This window comes from Antennarius striatus, chromosome 18 (genome assembly GCF_040054535.1).
Source record: "Antennarius striatus isolate MH-2024 chromosome 18, ASM4005453v1, whole genome shotgun sequence".
In the NCBI taxonomy this organism is placed as follows: Eukaryota; Metazoa; Chordata; class Actinopteri; order Lophiiformes; family Antennariidae; genus Antennarius; species Antennarius striatus.
The window spans coordinates 8,645,421-8,663,902 of NC_090793.1; the positions used below are offsets into that span (position 1 = coordinate 8,645,421).

An 18,482-nucleotide genomic window follows, 5' to 3' on the forward strand; every position below is an offset into this window, starting at 1 on the left:
AAGGGTAAATCAATTGAGTCTCTCGGTGTTGACATTCTAGCTAAGAATGAGAAAACTTCTGAAAAGAAACCATAAAAAAAAAAAAATTATAGCTCGTCTCAGTGTCGTTATATCGTGACATTGACGTTTTTCATGATAAACACACAGCAGAGACTGTTGAATGTGACAGGAATTTTTAATATTATGGACATAAAATACATCAACATCGCTTTGATAGTGATACTGGACTGAAAATACAAAAAAAACGTTACATTTACAGTATCTCTTAAATGGTTTTATTAATAAAAAAAAAAGTGAAACAAATATCTCACATGAAGTAAAAAGACTAAATGCATTCCATGTGCAAAAAGTTCCCAATACAGACACATCCATTGATGTATCATGAATGTTGATAGACCCGACAGCTAAGAATCATTTCACTGATGTGAAGGATACAGCAATGCAGCATACTGAAATGTGATTTGATCCGAAACTTTCATGTTGCAAATTGCTGCAACTCTGTTTCAGCAAAAGGGATAAGTAAAATAAAAAACAAAACAAAAACTGATATCAAGAGTCTGGTGTCCTAACATGGTCCAACAGATTAAGAATCTTACGCCAAGCACCAGAGTAGGTACAGAGAATTCAAGTAAATTGAAATTCTATTAAAAATATCTCAACCCCAGGAATGTGCAAAAATATATTTTATAAAACTGAACAGTCTAACTGATCAATATATATTAATATAGCTGAACATTTTCTTTTATGTAGGCAACTACACAGCACTAAGCACAAAGTCATTCAATGTGGCCCAGTTTATATCCACATCAACGCAATGTAATGGCCTCTTCACTGTGCCATTCTCCTGCTTCTCCAATAAACAATCAAAATACATTGATAACTTTTTGAAATAAATGCTAACAGAAAAAAGTGACAAAAACGTAACCTCCTTTGCAGAGATAAACTTGGAATACACAGTAGGCTCAATTCAGCAGACTAAAAGACCCATGCAGTTAAAATCAGGACAGTAAATACTGTCAAAACTTTTCTAAATTCTCATTCAATATCAATATTAATTAACAAGCCTCTATCAACAATGTGTATTTTTTCAGACCTTCTAGATTGATTCGTGTTAAACAAATCCTAAAAGAAAGTCAAAGCTGCAGGGTACAAAAACAGAAAAGTCACATTATTTGAAAAAGGAGTAAATGTTTTACACAACCATCCAACTAAACAAGGTGAAGTGATTAGAAAAATAGTTCAGAAATTGTCACACATATGTATCTAAACAAGACAGTGGAGAGTTTTCATACCCGATGTTACCGGTAATGATGACAGTGACTTAAAAGATAGAATCACTTTGCACATCCCCTGACAAGCTGTAGCAACATCAGTACAAGAACCTCTCTGGAAAATTATTATATACATTCATTAAGTTTTCAAAACCAGTCAGGAGTGAATGCTGGAATGGCAGACTGGACTAAAATGATCATGAAGTAGATCTGGACACAGCATAGCACAGCGGTCTACAGGGAGGAGGTATCTCTGGGCTGAAGCTGCAGGCCATTGCTGACCTGAAAGCGAGTTTCATCTGATATACCATACTGTTCCAAGGGGTCCTGTGAAGAGAGAATAATGAAAATGCATACTCAAATAACAACAATTAGAATTATGTTACCTCTAGAGGTGACAAATTATAAAAAAGGAGAACGTCTACCTCCACTTAAACATTTTAACCTATGTTGTGTTCTATTCAATAAAATCTGAGTGGAATTTAAATGAAAATGTTTGATGACCTCAAAAACCACGTACATTCGTCAAACCTCAAACACTTTGAACTGAGAACTATTTCTGAAGTCTGGAACAACAATGAGTGACCCGGAAACTGTTAACACTAGAGAAAGTATTCCTTGACTGGCGTAAAACTACTAATACCACACTGTCAAAATACTCCCCTCAGCAAAAGTCTGGAATTCAAAACTATGCCTGCCACATATCTGGCTCCTTCATACTTGACCGTGGCATAAATATCAATGGGAAAACCTGCTCTTCCCATATCTTCACAGATATTGATTATAGTAATGTAGCCGCAAGAGGACACAAGCCAGTGTCTTATGATATTTGCAGATGACATTGTGATCTGTAGTGAGAGCAGGGAACAATTGGAGGAGAAGATAGAGAGGTGGAGGTTTGTCCTGGAAAGGAGAGGAATGAAGGTTAGCTGCAGTAAGACAGAGTACATGTGTGTGAATGAGAGGGACCCAAGTGGAAGAGTGAGGTTACAGGGAGAAGAGATCAAGAAGGTGGAGGATTTTAAGTACTTAGGGTCAACAGTCCAGAGCAATGGAGAGTGTGGAAAAGAGGTGAAGAAGCGTGTACAGGCAGGATGGAACGGGTGGAGAAAAGTGTCAGGTATAATGTGTGATAGAAGAGTTTCAGCTAAAATGAAAGGAAAGGTGTACAAAACTGTGGTGAGACCAGCGATGTTGTTTGGTCTAGAGACAGTGTCACTGAGGAAAAGACAGGAGGCAGAGCTGGAGGTAGCAGAGATGAAGATGCTGAGGTTCTCTTTGGGAGTGACCAGGAAGGATAGGATCAGGAATGAGTACATCAGAGGGACAGCACATGTTAGAGGTTTTGGAGATAAAGTCAGAGAGGCCAGACTGAGATGGTTTGGACATGTCCAGAGGAGAGATAGTGAATATATTGGTAGAAGGATGCTGAGTTTTGAACTGCCAGGCAGGAGGTCTAGAGGAAGACCAAAGAGGAGGTTTATGGATGTAATGAGGGAAGACATTAAGGTAGTTGGTGTGAGAGAAGAGGATGCAGAAGACAGGGTTAGATGGAGACAGTTGATTCGCTGTGGCGACCCCTGAAGGGAAAAACCGAAAGGAAAAGAAGAAGAAGAGGATGGTAACAAGCTGCTTTGGATGAACTCACCTTTCCTGTGAGCCTGTGGATTTCAGTTCTGTAGAATATCAGGTTCTTCCTCATGAACTCGTAACTGCAAGAGAAGAAGTGGCCACTTCAGTCAAATTTCAAGGGCAGAACAGCATCCAAAGAAAGTTAAGATTCGAGCTGGAAGAAGGCCTCTCACGTTACTGATAAACTGTCTTTTTTGGATGAGAACACAACTTCTTTGAGGTAAATAGATCCTTACTTTAATCAATGTCGTGTAAATAAATAAGATGTAAAAAAAAGTTTGGCCTACCTGGCCTTGATAATAGCGTTTATCCACTCCACACACTGCTCTTCAGAATCACACTCAAACAGATACTTCCTTTCTGCTTCGTCCAGAAATGCTAGCAAAGAAACATAAAAACCCATGATGCAAATGCACAAACTGCAATACAAAGTCATGAAGGACTATAGTGGATAGAACACTGCTCTGTTGCTTCTCAGTGATATATCCACTAAAGAAATCAAATGGTGAAGGAGAAGGTGTCGGTTACTAATGTGAATGTGAAGACTGAGGATTCTGCATCTTACCAATGGAGAAGGTCACACTGTCCTCTTTGTCCACCCGACACTGCTCCAGCAGCAGAGCTCCAAGTGGCTGACAAATACATATTGGATAGTTATTTAACATGTGGTTGTCATATAAAGGAAGTTTTATCATTTTTAAAATAAAGTGCAGGCCAGAAAGAATAAATGTCACAATAAATGCAGGACAGGATGAATTGTCATAACCATATTACTGGAGCACGTATACTAGTGCTGAACTGCTGTGCTAAAGTAAAATCTCACATTTGAGTTTTATCTTAAGTTTTAACAAGCCCCTATACCTGGCAGTGGATTTCTTTAGATTGACAGGAAAAAAGCTGTGTTTAATCCACAATGATAAAGGAGTAGAAAGTGAACTCATTTATTTGAATATTTTGTGCTTCAATACTTTAAAACTTAATTAATACAAGCATCAAAAAGGCTGTGTTGCCATTTTTTTTGTTGGTTTTTCAAGAGTTAAACAAAAAATTCACACTAAGAATGCACAACAGAGACGATTGTCATCGTGTAGTAATTATTTGTTTGAGATATTGTTTATTTTGTGATAATCAAGATGTTATGGTCAACATCGGATTTATATTTTTATAGGCTAGGATTAATATTTTTGTGTACCTGTAAACCAATGAAAAGTACTTTCGGTATTAGCGGCAGCAGTCATGCGTAGATAGGCATGGAAACCTGGCATTCTACTGCGTGGATCAGCACATGTCATCATGTGTTTGAGTAGCAACGCCCCTGATCAGGTGCTAAAATACTGACCTCCTCCTCATCAGTGCGAAAATAAAAGAGGAAATTTACGACGAGTTTCACCAGTCTTTTCTTTACAACTGCAAAATATTTAAAAAAAGAAAGAAAAGAAAAAGAAATTACATCTCAGACAGTTTCAGCTGAATGATAAAATGCTTTATGGGTATTGATCTTGGGATCAATATCAATAAAGCATGAGTCGTATATGTGAGATGTTACCGTCTCCTTTCTTTGGTCCTCTCATGCCCAGCTCAGCTGCTTTCTCTGACGGCTGGCGGCTAAGACTCACCAGCTCCTTCTCGTTGAAACGCATAGCGGTCACTGACGCAGTAAAAAACACGTCTTATTCAGGGTAGTCCACGGAGACACTTCATCTAAAAGCGAACCATTCCACGATCGAAAACATTATACTGAGCCGAGACAACAGCGATACGGAGTAAGTGTCTGTTCAGCGGGGTAAACTTCACCGACACGCCGTATGAGGATCACAAAATGTGACGGAGTGTGTTTGGTTAGTCTATGGCTTCCGTCATATACACATTGTGGATGGGCACGCCTCACTTCGGACTAGTACGGAAGCCGGTCAGTGTAGTTCCTATTTTCAATTCTTCTTCTCTTGTTTTTTGTTGTTCACTTGTAACGAAAATGTTGCGCGAGCGCCAACCAATGTCCGTAGGATCGAATCTACATTTGTAAAAACTAAATCTGCCACATTTAGGACTTTTTAAAAATTAATTCGTTGGTTTAAAACTCGCCCTTATTCAAAATGTCGCATAATAATTTGAAAAACAATCGCGATAAAATATACAAAAACAGGCGCGCCTCGAAGCAGATATATTACGGGTGTCATAAGGTTGTAGGGCCACTTTCCCTCCAGTCCAGCAGGAGGCGCCAAGACAGTAGAGTCTCTTCGTCATCACTGAAAACAGACGATGAAGAAGTCTCTTTCTTGGGCATGCGCACTAAATATCTAAGTCGGCACGGTCAAAATTCGGTGCGGTGACTACGGTGAGTGTTATGCTAAAAAAGAAATGTTTATCGTGTAAAGTTTTAGTTTTGTAGTAACTATTATCATATGCACATACTTAGCTTTGTTTTTGAGTGTCATTTGATCATTCTTATGTGTTAAGAAGGCATGAGTTATTTGCCGCTAACATAATTAGCATGAGCATTGTCAAAACCAGGCACGTTAGCTTTACGTTCAATGTGATGTGCTAGCATACTGCAGTTACCTGGAAATTTATGTCTGGATTGTGTTTTTATACATTCAGTTGTGATAACAGTGTTACAGCAAGTGGTATGGGACTGTTGTGGTGAATAACTGATGTTGGTAGCTCACTAGTCCGAAAGTGTAAAGTAAAAATAATCTGTGGTACCCAAATCAAACCACACATAGGGAATACATTGCCTGGTAGTGACAGTATTATAGTTTTTTCACATCCTGGTGCACGTTATTTCCCCCCTGACAATAATGGAGGATCTAATGTACGATTCTTTTGTTGACTAGGCAAACGAGTGTGGGTGTTTCTGTGACTGAACTCATCATATAGCAAAGATGGATTTCCAGCATCGAGCTGGAGGGAAAACGGGGAGTGGTGGTGTGGCTTCTGCCTCTGAGAGTAACCGTGATCGACGAGAGAGGTTACGTCAGCTGGCCCTGGAGACCATTGACATCAACAAAGACCCCTACTTTATGAAGAATCATTTAGGATCATATGAATGCAAGCTTTGTTTGACACTTCACAACAATGAGGTGAGTAGACCAATTTAGACTGTTCCATATTCAATAACGTGAATTAAAAATTATTTTAATATCTTGTTTGAAAGACAAATTTACAAATTGTGATCCTGCATTTATAGGGAAGTTACTTGGCTCACACACAAGGAAAGAAACATCAGACCAACTTGTAAGTCCACATCTTGTCAGCACCGTAATACACATCATTATATATATCACCATCAGATCTAGTATTTGTGTGATCTATTTGGTTTTGTTCAATTAATAACTAAAAATGTGGGTTATACCAACTCAGAGCTATCATTCGTACTTCCTTATTATGTTTTCATTTGTTTTGCAGTCATTGATTCATTTTATCTCACCTTTCCATGCTATAACCTTACCAAACCACAGGTCTCTTCTAAACACATTTGACTTGACAGTAATAAACAGCTGTGTGTGGTTTCTTTCAGGGCACGGAGAGCAGCCAAGGAGGCCAAAGAATCTCCAGCTCAGCCAGCTCCAGCTAAAGTTAAAGTTGAAGTCAAGAAGTTTGTCAAAATTGGTCGACCAGGATATAAAGGTAAGTTGGCTGTATGGTTAGCAGTCAGTGAAGTAATTATTTCAGTCCCTTTCACACTTTTCTAGATGTACTTTTTTTGCCTTTCCTATTCCTCCCTAATCAAGAAATGTTTTTCTTGCTCGTTGTTTTTGTAGTAACCAAACAAAGGGACCCAGAGACCGGACAGCAGTCTTTGCTTTTCCAGGTTTGTATGTGTGATTGGAATCCTTAGGGTAAACCTCTTGATATGATTTGGTTTTTTGATTTTAGAAAAGAAAATTATTCATTGAGGAAAACTAATATCAAAACACTACATCGAAAAGTTTCCATAAAGTTGCTCAAACTATCTCTTGGGCTGGCATCGTGTCTTACCACTTACAACTGGTATGCTTGTAAGAATATCTTGTTTTCAGCCTTTTATTACACTGACCCTAAGGAATGCAGTTCATAAAAACACCATTTATGCTACATGGTAAACCATGTTTCAGAAAAAGCTAAAGCAGTAAGACATGATTGCAGAAAAACGTAGACATGGGGAAATCCTGTGTCATAGCTCAGCGAAACGGTGGTTGTTTCCTGATTTTCAGCTCCATCAACAGCTTGTAGTGCTTTATTACATCTGCTCAGCATGAAATCTCAACTAAGTTATCAAAGGGTAAAAACAATGATGCAGAAAAGTAGCCACCATACAAGAATGGAACTGATTGACCAAGCTGCATTAGAAACTAGACACAATTTGTTAACATTTATTGAATTAAGAAAGCAGCTAAACACTATTTAATGACTTGATGATTAATGCTCTCTTTCATTATATGAAATTGCTGTAAAGCATTGATACCTAAGCAGTATTGTAAACCTGTAGAAATGAGACGTCCAAAGGCAAATCTGTAAACTCTCTTTTACTACCGGTTTTCTCTCTTGACCAGATTGATTACCCAGAGATCGCTGAAGGAATTGGACCCAGGCATCGTTTCATGTCTGCTTATGAACAGCGCATTGAGCCTCCCGATCGTCGCTGGCAGTACCTGCTTTTGGCTGCCGAACCATATGAAACTATTGCCTTTAAGGTGAGCAGAAGATGCACTACTTGTGTTCCCTACAAGCTTCTTGTGATGAAAAAAATTAATAAAAATGTTAGCCTCATTTATGTTTACACAATGTTTACCCCCCCGTTTAGGTTCCCAGTAGAGAAATTGATAAAGCAGAAAACCGCTTCTGGACCCATTGGAACAGAGAAACTAAACAGGTAAATATGAACTGGCTACTTTTTGATAACGTGACTCATTAAACACACCATTTATTCTCACTTGTTTCATTTTTCCTCCCAGTTCTTCCTACAGTTCCACTTCAAAATGGAGAAAGCTATTCCCCAGTCCAGCGGTCCTCCACCTCCTGCTGGTGTGAAGCGCCCCCCTCCTCTCATGAGTGGAGTTGGACCTCGCCCTTCAAATGATTCCTTACCCCCTCCTCCACCAGGAGGGATGTCTGTCCCGCCTCTCCCGCCTGGTGCCCCGGGTGCGCCACATATGCCTCCTCAGATGCCCATGCCCCCAATGCCTATGAGACCACCTCCGCCTGAGGGTCTTACAATAGGAAATAATTGATCACCTACCAATAATGATCACATTTTGTCATGATGTGCGCTGCCTGTCTCATATCTGTCCCCTGTAGATACCACAGGTTCATTCATTTGTACTAGTTCTACAATGATGTGCACATTTAGTGGATTTTTATACCTTTTTTTTGGCTTATTTTAATGTGGAAGGCAGCCCATGTACTCCTGCTGTTTTGTATGGATGCTTAGATTCTGATTATAGAGTTCCGATTGAAAATCTGTGAAAACATTTTTGTAATTAAATTCTGCGTTGTAAAACCATTTTCTCCAAGTCTGTTTTCACAGCGACTCAACACACACACACACACACACAGATTTATTGATTGTTGATTATCTCTCCAGTTCATTGGAAGTTCACAAATGGAAAGTTGAAAGCCAGTCATTGAAGCAGTTTATTGAGGTTGTATAGGTTATGGGATGCTAAAGGGGATCTTATGTTCCTGAATGAAGCAGAAATTCCAAGTTAAGTTACATAACATCACTGTTATTTGGAAAAGTAGCAAAAAACTAACAATAATTGTGTTACATTCTGCAGCGGAAGCAGATATTCAAGAGTTTTAAACTACTAGGGTGTATTGTCCAATTTAGCCTTTTCATAAATGTTATTTCACCTTAAAATGGAAGTTATCTGCTGCAGTGTAAAGAATGCACTCGTCATTTTTGGGTATTTTCTTTGTGCTTGTTTAACTTTTTGTTCTTGGGCAAAGTCTCTTCATTTTCCTCATCTTCATCGTCTAGCATCTGGCTGGGTTCTTCTGTGTTACCTCTTTCTTTCTTCCCCTTGTTTTCTTTATCTTTCTTGGATCTCCTGCTTTTTAATTTCCCTCCTCTTTGCTTTAAGAGTTTTTTGTCTAGTAGCGGTCTGTTTCTGAGACCACCCGATGTTGCTCCTCTCTTCGACTTCCCCTTTTTGCCCTCATTATCGTCATCAAGGTCCGGCAGCCACCAGAACATGACTTCCCATAGAGTTGTGACAGGCTAAAGGATGACGGGATGACATAGTGTAAAGTATAAAATGCAAAATTGTCTTCATGGAGAATAAATATGGATCAATAAAGCTTCTTCACCTCTGCTGGATGTCCTCTGTGTCTTAACGCTTCTGACCGTCTTACTGTCAGTCCAGCTTCCTCCTCCACCTCTGCTGTCCTCTGACCACGCAGAGTTTCTGTTGTAAAGACAGGCCATTCAGCCACAGTAGGCATGCGTGTTTGTAAGTATCATCCTATGTTTACTCACTAGTTTACTTGCCATGTAGTTTCTGACAACCAGAGGAAAGTACCAGGATCATAATGGCCACAAACAGACAGCGGTTCAGGGTGACATTCTCCCATGGGGTTTCAGTTTGGTTCTGGGTGGACAAAGGTTTCTGCAAGGACACTGAAGGAAATACAGTCAGGAGACGAAATGCAGTGAAGAGTAAAAGTCGAAAGTTGAAAAAATGTGAGTGTCTCACTCGTTCTGGTGAAGCTTTGTTCCCTTGGTAACGCTCTGGATTCTGGTCCTGGTTGCTGTGGAAGTGGAGCTGTTTCCTGTTTGAGAACAATATGCAGCTTTGAAGAGAACATACATTAGGTTTGATACGACAGTGAAAATGCTTAATGTTGGCTGTTTTCCAGCTAACCTGTCTGACTCTTCTGGCAGCGTACATTTCTGGAACAGACAGATGGAGATGGAGTGAAACAAACAACAAATGAAGGCTGAAACAGCCGTGCTCTCAATCTGGAATCTATCCACTAGGAGAGATATTCATCTGGAAGTTATCCACACTAAATAATATTTATTTGGAGTTTATCCACATTGAAGGATAATTATTTGGAATGTATTCACACTGACAGATATTTATTTGGAATTTATCCACACTGAAATATATTTATTTTAAATTTATTCAAGCTGAGGGAGTTCTTTTTCTGGAAATCACCCATACTGAATAATATTTATTTGTAATTTATTCAAATTGAATAAAGATTATTTGTTTCTTTCATTTAGAAAAAAAAAGTCTACTGTGCCTGATTCCAGGCACAAAAACTGATTCCAGTCTGGACTACACTGGATAAATATATTGTCTAATATGGACATTTTAGATTTTCAAAGAAAAGTTTATGTTTGGAAAAACAAAAAACAAAAACAGTTTTATTACACCCACCATTATGGGGCAAAACCACTTTGTCCCCAAGGGGTCGTGTTTCAGTGCTCGTAAGTATTTATAGACTTATGTCAAATTTGAAGACTTTCAATGGATGCAGGCTTTTTTGAGGAATGCATTACAGATGATCTGTCCCCATCTGTGTGTGTGTGTCTGTGTGTGTGTGTGTGTGTGTGTGCGTGTTGCCACCTGGTCTGCGGACTTGCCGAACAGGCTTCCGCGGAGGAGGTTCTGCTCTTGCTGATCCCAACTCCTCTTCAAATGTCTCAAAGCTTTCTTCCATCCCTTTCCTTAGAGGGAGGGAAGGACAAAGATGGAAAAAGTGGCTCAAACTGAGCATCGAGCAGTTTTATGTGTTACCCCAAGCTGTGCATGCAGTATGAACCTGGTGATAGCCAAAGGACAGCTCTGCCTATGGCACTGACTGTACAGCTGGTATTTTTAGAAATGCTTTTTTGCCTGCTGTTTTTTTACCCCGAAATTAAGCATTGAATGAATCATAGTGTAGTTGTTGTCCTTATCAGTATTTTTCACAATGAAGAACAGAACAAAAGTTTCTCTAACTCTCTCATTAGTCTTTAATGCCAGTTTTGAGAAATGATCCCAATAAATCACTACTTCATGAATAAAACTGAAGCAGTTTTTTGACCTTCACATTTACAAATGAATGCCGCGAGGCCCTTCTGTCTACCGTGACATTTCTACACAGATATGGAGCTAATGACCTGGCAGCCCTATAAATAGATGAAGCTGTGCCACTGGAGAAACAGATGGATACGTGTACAGTACAATACAGGAAAAAAGGCCTGACATTCCCATTATACCTTTGGATGGTCTCTCCTCTGATGAAGCCTAATGTCTGACTGTGATTGAAAAAAGGATCTGACCTACCTGCCTCAACATTTGGGCTCCCCAGGGCAGAGTGGTGGGAACCTTTGTCACACAGCCTGTTGTTCTTGTGCAGATATGGTAGCAGTCACTCTATGAACCATCTGACAGCTGAGCACAGGTGCCGGAGAATGAAAAAAAGAAAAAGAATAGAGTGTCAGTCAGAGGCATTGACTGAGGCAGGGTTGATATTAGCACGCACCACATGATCATACAATTGTCAAATCGTCAGGAAGGGCTCACAGGGAGGGTTGCACCGGTTTCTAAAAAACCCTAGAAAAACGTCATTAAAAAATATTATTTAAATCACATCTTCTTCAGTTGTTGAACATTAATTTAAAAAATTCAAATGATTTTGAACAACAGGAGAAACATCCCAGAAAAAGGAAAAACTATTGAGTGAAGGAGAGATCTTTATTCTATCCAATTGTTCCTCCTCATGTCTGAACATTCTTGTCATTATGTGGACATGTGAATGTTTCACCAGCAGAGAGCACCAGTGTATATGGATGCAGCTCCTGGACGCTGAAGCCTCCCTTCCGTCAGACAGACGAGCTGTCATGCAGATTAACAGAAGGACTGACCATCAGGCGTACTGTATCAAACACTGTGGACACACATGACCGTCATGTCAATCATTTTGTATTGCATTATACCCTTTCTGCTGCCTGAGTGCACCTGTCTTCAGTAAACCTGTCAACTAAAGAATCAAGAGGACAATATGTGTGAATGTGTGTCATGAAACTGTAAGACTATAAGGCTATAAGTTCGCCGCCCTCACACCCATAGATGCTGGAAACACAAAGCATTCGGGTTTTATCAGGGTGAAGTGGTTTCTGGTTAACTTTTCGTGGGAGGGGAGAGGAAGTGTTGGTAAACAGGCTTTTGGTGATATCGATGACTCATACCTTTATTGGGACTCAATGCTGTCTCCAATTGAATCACACATAAAGAGATGTGAAATGGTATTACTACTCTTGTTGCTTCTACTTTTGTGTGTACCTTATACTGAAATAACATAAAATTGAAACATGAAACAAGTTTTTAATGACAATTTATGACAATGATATGACTATGATATGCACTATCTGATAAAGGAAAAACGGTCATTCAAAACCTCGTCCACTCAGATATGAACAGAGCAATTTCAAAGGTTTTGGTAGTCTGTAGATCCACAATGAGATGCATTATCTAAAAATGAAGAAGACTTGAAATAATAGTGAACCTTCCCAGAAGAGGAAAACCTTCCAAAATTCCTTTGAGAACAAGAAAGAAGTGCTTATTCAGAAAAGATCCATAGAAATGCAGACCTCTCTCATCTCAGTGACAGTCAGTGCATTGCTCCACTATTTCAAAGAAACTACAAAATAAAATAGTATCACAGGAGAACGGCAAAGCTAAATCCACACTTAACCAAGCAGAACATTAAGGTTTCTTTGAATTTAGACACAACACACCTTGATGACCCTCAGAGGTTTTCTGAGAATATTTTGTGTAGTCTAAAGTTGACCCGTTTGAAGACGAGGGTCCACTGATTTCTGGTGTAACCCAAACACAGCATTCCATTAAAAGTGCATGATACCTACAGTGGCAGATATCCTGAAGAAGAATGTCAGGCCATCAGTCTAAGTGGAAGCTGAAGCTAAACTGTGTCATGTAGCGAGACCTTGATCCCACACATAAAAGTAATTCTTCTTCTGAATGGCTGAAAAGGAATGAAAAAAAGAGTTTTGGAGCAGTCTGGTCAAACCTGAACCTTCCAGTCTTTCAGTGTAGACGAGATAAAATTTTTATTTTATTTTATCTTTTCTGAAACATACTGGGAAATGTATCTCCACAGGGGGCAGATATCAATAATATTATTCTCAAGAGAGAGGCTTTATATATATCCTGTATTCTTTCCATATCCAAGAGTCAAACAATGCTAAATGCTACCCCCTGTAACACATTTCTGCCCGCATTCTTTAAAAAAGTTCCCTGATGATTTACCTTCACAACGCACCAGCACCCTTAGACCTGCACACACATGCACAATTATGAAGCAAACGAGTATCATGGGCGCCACGATAGCGCAGTGGGTAGTGCTGTTGTTACACAGCAAGACGGTTCGGGTTTCATTTCTTTTCTGTGCGGAGTTTTGTTTGAGTTTCCTGTAAATGAGATGATCAGTGGACGGGTATTTTCCATTTCCAGGCAATAGAAACTTGAATTCTAATTGTATTTAAGCATTATCAGGGGATGCTTATTTGTGTAATGATTAAAGGTGTGGTCTAAAGTGATCAACACCCTAAATAATAATGAGCATGATCATTAGGCAACATATTCACTTCAGACAAATGAGTCAGTAAAGAGGTTTAACAGATTCGGAATGTTCAAAACTGTAAAATAGTTGAAGGATGCAACCTACCTGGAGTGTCCAGGAGAGCCTGGAGATACGGCCCAGGTGAGGAAGGCTGAAACATGACCTCCACTGAACATGATCCTTAAGTTGAAATGCCAGTCTGAGGACAGATTTGTCAAAGGTTTCATGGTTGGATGAAATCAGAGTGACTTTTAAGGGACCAGATGGATAGGCTGTGGAACAGATTACTCATAGGCACAGAGCTCCATCTCAATTCGGAAACACACATTGTGGAGGTAGAATGGGCTTCTATTATTAAAGATGAGTTGGATCTTTTTGGATTGAAGATGGACTTGAAGTCAACTCCCAAACCTACTTCCTGTTTGGGAGTTGACTTCCAAACAGGAAGTCAACTTCCAAACAGAGGTATAGGAATTAGTTTGTTTCATTCAAGAAGGCTCCGTTAAATGCATCCAAATCCTCCCCTTGTTGGCTAGACAGCAAAGATGACCTATTTCTTAAAGTTGGTGGAATAATGACACAGCCTCTTTTTCTCACCCGACCTGACTGAGGAAACAGTAAATCTCATTGAACAGCACTTGGGAAGCTGTGGTTGCTGCTGTACAAACTTGTTCTTCAGTAGATCAAAAATCTAAGGACTCTAAGGGTCATAAGGGTGGTCATTTTGCACGGAATATTGAAAAAAAAAAGTTTATTTGTAATTTTTTGTTGTATATTTGCTCTTGCATCATATTTATGCATTGTAATAGTTGCCTAATAATTGTGCACACATAAATATTCATGTGAGCAAGCCAAATCAAAGCCAAATTAAGCCAAATGTGTGTTCTTTACAGATAAAGATATTTAGATAAATTACCATTAAAACGAAGAAAAAAAACTCCCACAAGGTTAATTTGATTCTCTGGTTTTAGCACAAAATACCAAATTACCTTCTTTTTTCTCAATAAACTTTTTTCAATTACACATAGTCACATTTATTCCATCCTATAATTTAGACTTTCCTTTCACCGCATGTAATGCACACGTATGATTTTGGAGCTAATAATTCAGTATACAAACACACTCTGAGGATTATGGTGCGACTGTGAGCTCATTTAGTGCTCATGTCTAATGGGCTTATCTGCAGACACTCACCCCAATGATCTGTCCTGCTTATTAGTCCCATCATTACAGCCTCACCACTAGTTAGACTGCATCGGCTGCGCCAACAACTCTGATTAAAAAGTTCATTTGATTTGGACTTATTTGTTCTTCCTAATCAAGTCTTTGAGTGTAATGAGAATGGAGACTGACAGATTTCTTCCTTAATGTCATTAGCTTCTCATTTCTGATGGGCATCTATATTCAGGCAGCGGAGCATTCACAACTGCGTGAAGCTTCCTGTCTCCATTTGTCGTCAACATAATTGGGGCTGAGATCAGGAGACACACTAACTGACCTTCACAAAGCGACAGCAGCTCTATGCCCTCCCATAGGGAAAACCATATTGGAGGAACATGCTTACATTAAACATAATTTTGTCACTTGAAAAGTGTGGAAAAAAATCTGCAATGCCACAAGGAAAAAATGTTCATGCTTTCATTGCATTTCACCCCTCATCTGTCCCACCTTCAAGTGTGGCCATTAGGTCTGAAACTCACAAAATTATTTTGATTATTATACAAATAATCCTGCCTGGACACTTTGAGCAAGACCTTTAATTTGCTTCTTTAGTCCGACAAGCAGCCAAAGCTCAAAGTTTCCTCAAGTCATTATCAAAGAACACAAAAATAAAAACAGAAAATGGAACATCTGTTATCAGTTGTTGTCAAAGAGTTTTTCTGATCAACTAACTGATTAATCATCACATCTTAAGTGACCAGCTCAAAACAGACCTGCCTTTAAATGTTTTTGGGTAAACTTTCTAAGTCAGTTTGAAGCATAATTAAACGTCAAAGTCACAAAGTGGTGACTTAATTTTTTTTTTCTGACACCTGCTTTTCTTGACCTTTTACTCCGTTTAGCTTGAGATGAGGAAACAAACAGGTTCATTTAACTTTTCACGAGTAAAAATTAAGGCTGGCGTAGTATATTCAAATGCTATGCTGTAACAGGACTTATCAGCAATACAGCAAGGCAAGAAAAGGACTAAAATGATATAAGTTCCTTATTGACCATAAATCAAGAATTTCCTTATTTCCCTTGCAGGTGAATCTGTTGACAGTGAAAAAAATTAACTGTTAAAATTTCAGTAATTTCTTTTTAATACTTTTCAGCCAGAGCTTCTATAAATTTAAGCATGACAGTTAAAGTCTGGTTGTTCTGCATTCCTGAAACTGCTTTTAGTCCTTGTCATATTGTCAAAAAAGGTGTATAGACATTCATCATCATGTGACCCTTTGAGCCAATCACCTGCCAGTTCCTGTGGCTGTAAGTGACTTATATTCCTTTTCATGAACAGAGGTAAAACAATTTCAACAAAGCTGCCAGTATAAGGAAAAACTTGTGTTTTTGCTTGTGGCCTTTGTCTGGGTCATCTTAAGACCACCAGGATGCAACATTACAATGTTTCTTGGCGTACCTGGAATAAAATTGATGAAATCAAGATGAGGGTCAATTTATCCTGAAGTTCAGATCTCTCTGATGTCTGAAAGAATTTGCTTTCTGCTATCTTCACGTGTAATTTGTAAAAGACTTGAAGAACTTCGGTCCAGACTCTTGACAGAGACGCTTTACAGAGATGGATGGAGTTGAATTTAGAAGGAACTCGCACTGGGTTGGCATGTAGGATAAATAGACCTTCCCTTGCTGCCAAGCTGCCTGACAGAAATAGAAAATAGTTTATCCTCTCTGCATTCTGCACAATTCTTGTTATTAAACGGCACAGCTCAAACCTTTCCATTCAGCTCCTCTTGAATTGCTTCACTGACTCCATCCTGTTCTGAGCAGCCTCACCACTTCTAACTCCAATTATTCACACACAAGGGGCAAAGACGGGATGTATGTCGAATGTTCAAATGAGGTAATTCCTCATTTGATTTACACATTGATTTGCATAATTGTGTTGATTAAAAGCATAAATCATACCTTTGCCTTCTGCGTGACTCTTGTGGAGCTTTAGACTCTTTGCATACTCCCTATGTTGCTGAGCCAGCAGTACAGCTCCCCCTCAAAGACTATACTCTATGCATATATTAAAATATAGCCACATAGATCTTCCATTTCTCCTATAAAATGAACTGTGTTATCATAGTTTATGTCTGATTTGGCATTTGTATCACTCTATTAACTTTGTACCTTTAATTTACATTGTAAAGTATTACTATTATGGATGAAGCAAGCAGCTGCCAGTGGGAATTCAACTAGTAACCCTCATTTGTCGAGACAACCTGACTGCCCTCCAGCATAGTAATGCACCTAGATGTCTGACATTCTCCTCCTCTGATGTGCTGACGGCGTTAAACTTGCATGTGAAGAGAAATGACACTGATTCCACAAAGAGTCAATCATATGTCTCAGAGCCGCTTGCCTCTCACTTTAAATCTCGAACCACAGCCTTCATGTCCTCCTGGAATCACCGCGGGACTCTGTGTGTTTCAGTGCATCTCTTCAGTCAGCTTTTCAGCCCTTGATCTCCCAGAGACCGCAACATGCGACTGACTGGATCATGAGCTTGAACCCCTGCTGAGCACATGGGAGAGGGTTCAGCCACAAATCCGGATGGTGCCCTAAGGCAAGTCAATATTCAAGATGTCCAAACAATGTGTTGATCTGTCCTTCATTTTCTCCAAGCTTCTGGGAGGCAGATCCTTAGTGTCCTAGGAGATTTATGTGAGAAAGCTGAAATGCGACACTGACCCAGAGGAAGACAGTGAAATATTTTCATCATGTGCAGGCATCGTCTTTCCTCCGATTGATCTTTTTTTTTTTTTTTTACACATATCTTGAAGCTTTGTTTCATCATTATGGGATAAGCGCACAGGAGATTGGATAGACGAGAGAGGCAAGAAGAGTAATTGGTTAGAGATATCGGACTTCTTAAAAGGCAGCGGAAATTCAAGTAGTGTAGTTTGATAGTGAATAATAAGTTCAACTATATTATCTCCATGCCACAGGTCCTTGTCTATTTTTATCTAACCTTGATGCGAAAGTGTTATGACAGTAATATCTTTTTTTTTTTAGCTTCTTCTTTCAGATTCCCTTCACAACAATCTTAACCTTTTGGAACAAGTTTGATATTTATTCTTCATTTTTGATTCTTTGTGGAGGTACGACTGAGTGATTGTCTCTTCAATAAATAAAGCTCTTCACTTTCAAAGTCAAACACCTGAGACTTGCTTGGCTTTAAAACGTCCAGTCCCCTCTTCCCCTCCGCCTCTGTCTCTCTTAGTGTCTGTAGGCTATTTTATTGATAGGGTAATTTGCCCTGAGAATGTACGCTGATCTCCTGGGTGCCATGTGTATTAATTACCATCTATTCATCTGTGGCTGTTCGGCCTTTCGACGTGCTCTGGAGCAGCAGTTCCAGGCTAATGCTTCACGTGTTCTGTCATACCCCTAATGTTCTAGTAGAGACCTAAACGCCTGCGGGAGGGGAGTAAAATGAAACCCCATGCACCCTGGAAGAATGTGATTTATTATTATTGTTGTTCTTATGGTTATGTTACATCTAGAGGAGTTGTAACACACATATGAGCAAGGGTCGAAGAACTACTTAGATCTTACAATTCAATAAATAGCAGTAATATGGAAATACTGTTGAGTACATTTCCTGCACTCCAAGCTTAGCTTAAATAAAAGTGTATATTTATTCATCAAAACATACTTCAGTAAAAGCAGAGCTCATTTAAATGACTCTATAGATTCGTATGTATACTAATCTTAAGTGATAGCAATACATAACAATTTATTTGTAGGTTTTTGCATTAACATTTGATCCTGCATCATAAATAAAGGGACAAGATTCATATTTGTGAAGTTTTGCTG

At 39.2% G+C, this 18,482-nt stretch overlaps 3 protein-coding genes across 3 annotated transcripts; 1 reads left to right on the forward strand and 2 right to left on the reverse strand.

Moving 5' to 3' along the window:
* Positions 1-156: 156 nt before the first annotated feature.
* On the reverse strand, positions 157-4,798 carry plekhj1 (pleckstrin homology domain containing, family J member 1). Its single transcript, XM_068340512.1, has 6 exons — positions 4,450-4,798; positions 4,243-4,310; positions 3,469-3,535; positions 3,191-3,281; positions 2,920-2,983; positions 157-1,598 (listed from the first exon to the last, which is right to left on the reverse strand). The coding sequence occupies exons 1-6, from the start codon at positions 4,541-4,543 to the stop codon at positions 1,506-1,508; spliced, it is 477 nt and encodes a 158-aa protein (XP_068196613.1). The 5' UTR covers positions 4,544-4,798; the 3' UTR covers positions 157-1,505.
* A 388-nt stretch (positions 4,799-5,186) lies between these two features.
* Positions 5,187-8,113, forward strand: sf3a2 (splicing factor 3a, subunit 2). Its single transcript, XM_068340746.1, has 8 exons — positions 5,187-5,238; positions 5,738-5,983; positions 6,091-6,137; positions 6,421-6,530; positions 6,665-6,714; positions 7,436-7,576; positions 7,687-7,755; positions 7,838-8,113. The coding sequence occupies exons 2-8, from the start codon at positions 5,786-5,788 to the stop codon at positions 8,111-8,113; spliced, it is 891 nt and encodes a 296-aa protein (XP_068196847.1). The 5' UTR covers positions 5,187-5,238; positions 5,738-5,785.
* Positions 8,114-8,194: 81 nt separating this feature from the next.
* Positions 8,195-11,190, reverse strand: LOC137612287 (junctional sarcoplasmic reticulum protein 1). The gene is made up of 7 exons (XM_068340747.1): positions 11,092-11,190; positions 10,457-10,557; positions 9,746-9,774; positions 9,578-9,653; positions 9,373-9,501; positions 9,192-9,289; positions 8,195-9,102 (listed from the first exon to the last, which is right to left on the reverse strand). Exons 2-7 carry the CDS (start codon positions 10,548-10,550, stop codon positions 8,779-8,781), a joined length of 750 nt encoding a protein of 249 aa, XP_068196848.1. The 5' UTR covers positions 10,551-10,557; positions 11,092-11,190; the 3' UTR covers positions 8,195-8,778.
* Positions 11,191-18,482: the final 7,292 nt, after the last annotated feature.

Bases quoted from the DNA above. Each gene is read 5' to 3' on its own strand.
- plekhj1 (XM_068340512.1), bottom strand. From the start codon at position 4,543: ATGCGTTTCAACGAGAAGGAGCTGGTGAGTCTTAGCCGCCAGCCGTCA. The intron at 3,536-4,242 runs GTCAGTATTTTA...TGTATTTGTCAG, and splicing joins TTCGCACTGATGAGGAGGAG to CCACTTGGAGCTCTGCTGCT. The intron at 1,599-2,919 runs GTGAGTTCATCC...CTCTCTTCACAG, and splicing joins TCCACAGGCTCACAGGAAAG to GACCCCTTGGAACAGTATGG.
- sf3a2 (XM_068340746.1), top strand. From the start codon at position 5,786: ATGGATTTCCAGCATCGAGCTGGAGGGAAAACGGGGAGTGGTGGTGTG. The intron at 6,531-6,664 runs GTAAGTTGGCTG...TTGTTTTTGTAG, and splicing joins TGGTCGACCAGGATATAAAG to TAACCAAACAAAGGGACCCA. The intron at 7,577-7,686 runs GTGAGCAGAAGA...CCCCCCGTTTAG, and splicing joins ATGAAACTATTGCCTTTAAG to GTTCCCAGTAGAGAAATTGA.
- LOC137612287 (XM_068340747.1), bottom strand. From the start codon at position 10,550: ATGGAAGAAAGCTTTGAGACATTTGAAGAGGAGTTGGGATCAGCAAGA. The intron at 9,654-9,745 runs GTTAGCTGGAAA...GTTCTCAAACAG, and splicing joins CTGCCAGAAGAGTCAGACAG to GAAACAGCTCCACTTCCACA. The intron at 9,290-9,372 runs GCAAGTAAACTA...TCTTTACAACAG, and splicing joins TGGTTGTCAGAAACTACATG to AAACTCTGCGTGGTCAGAGG.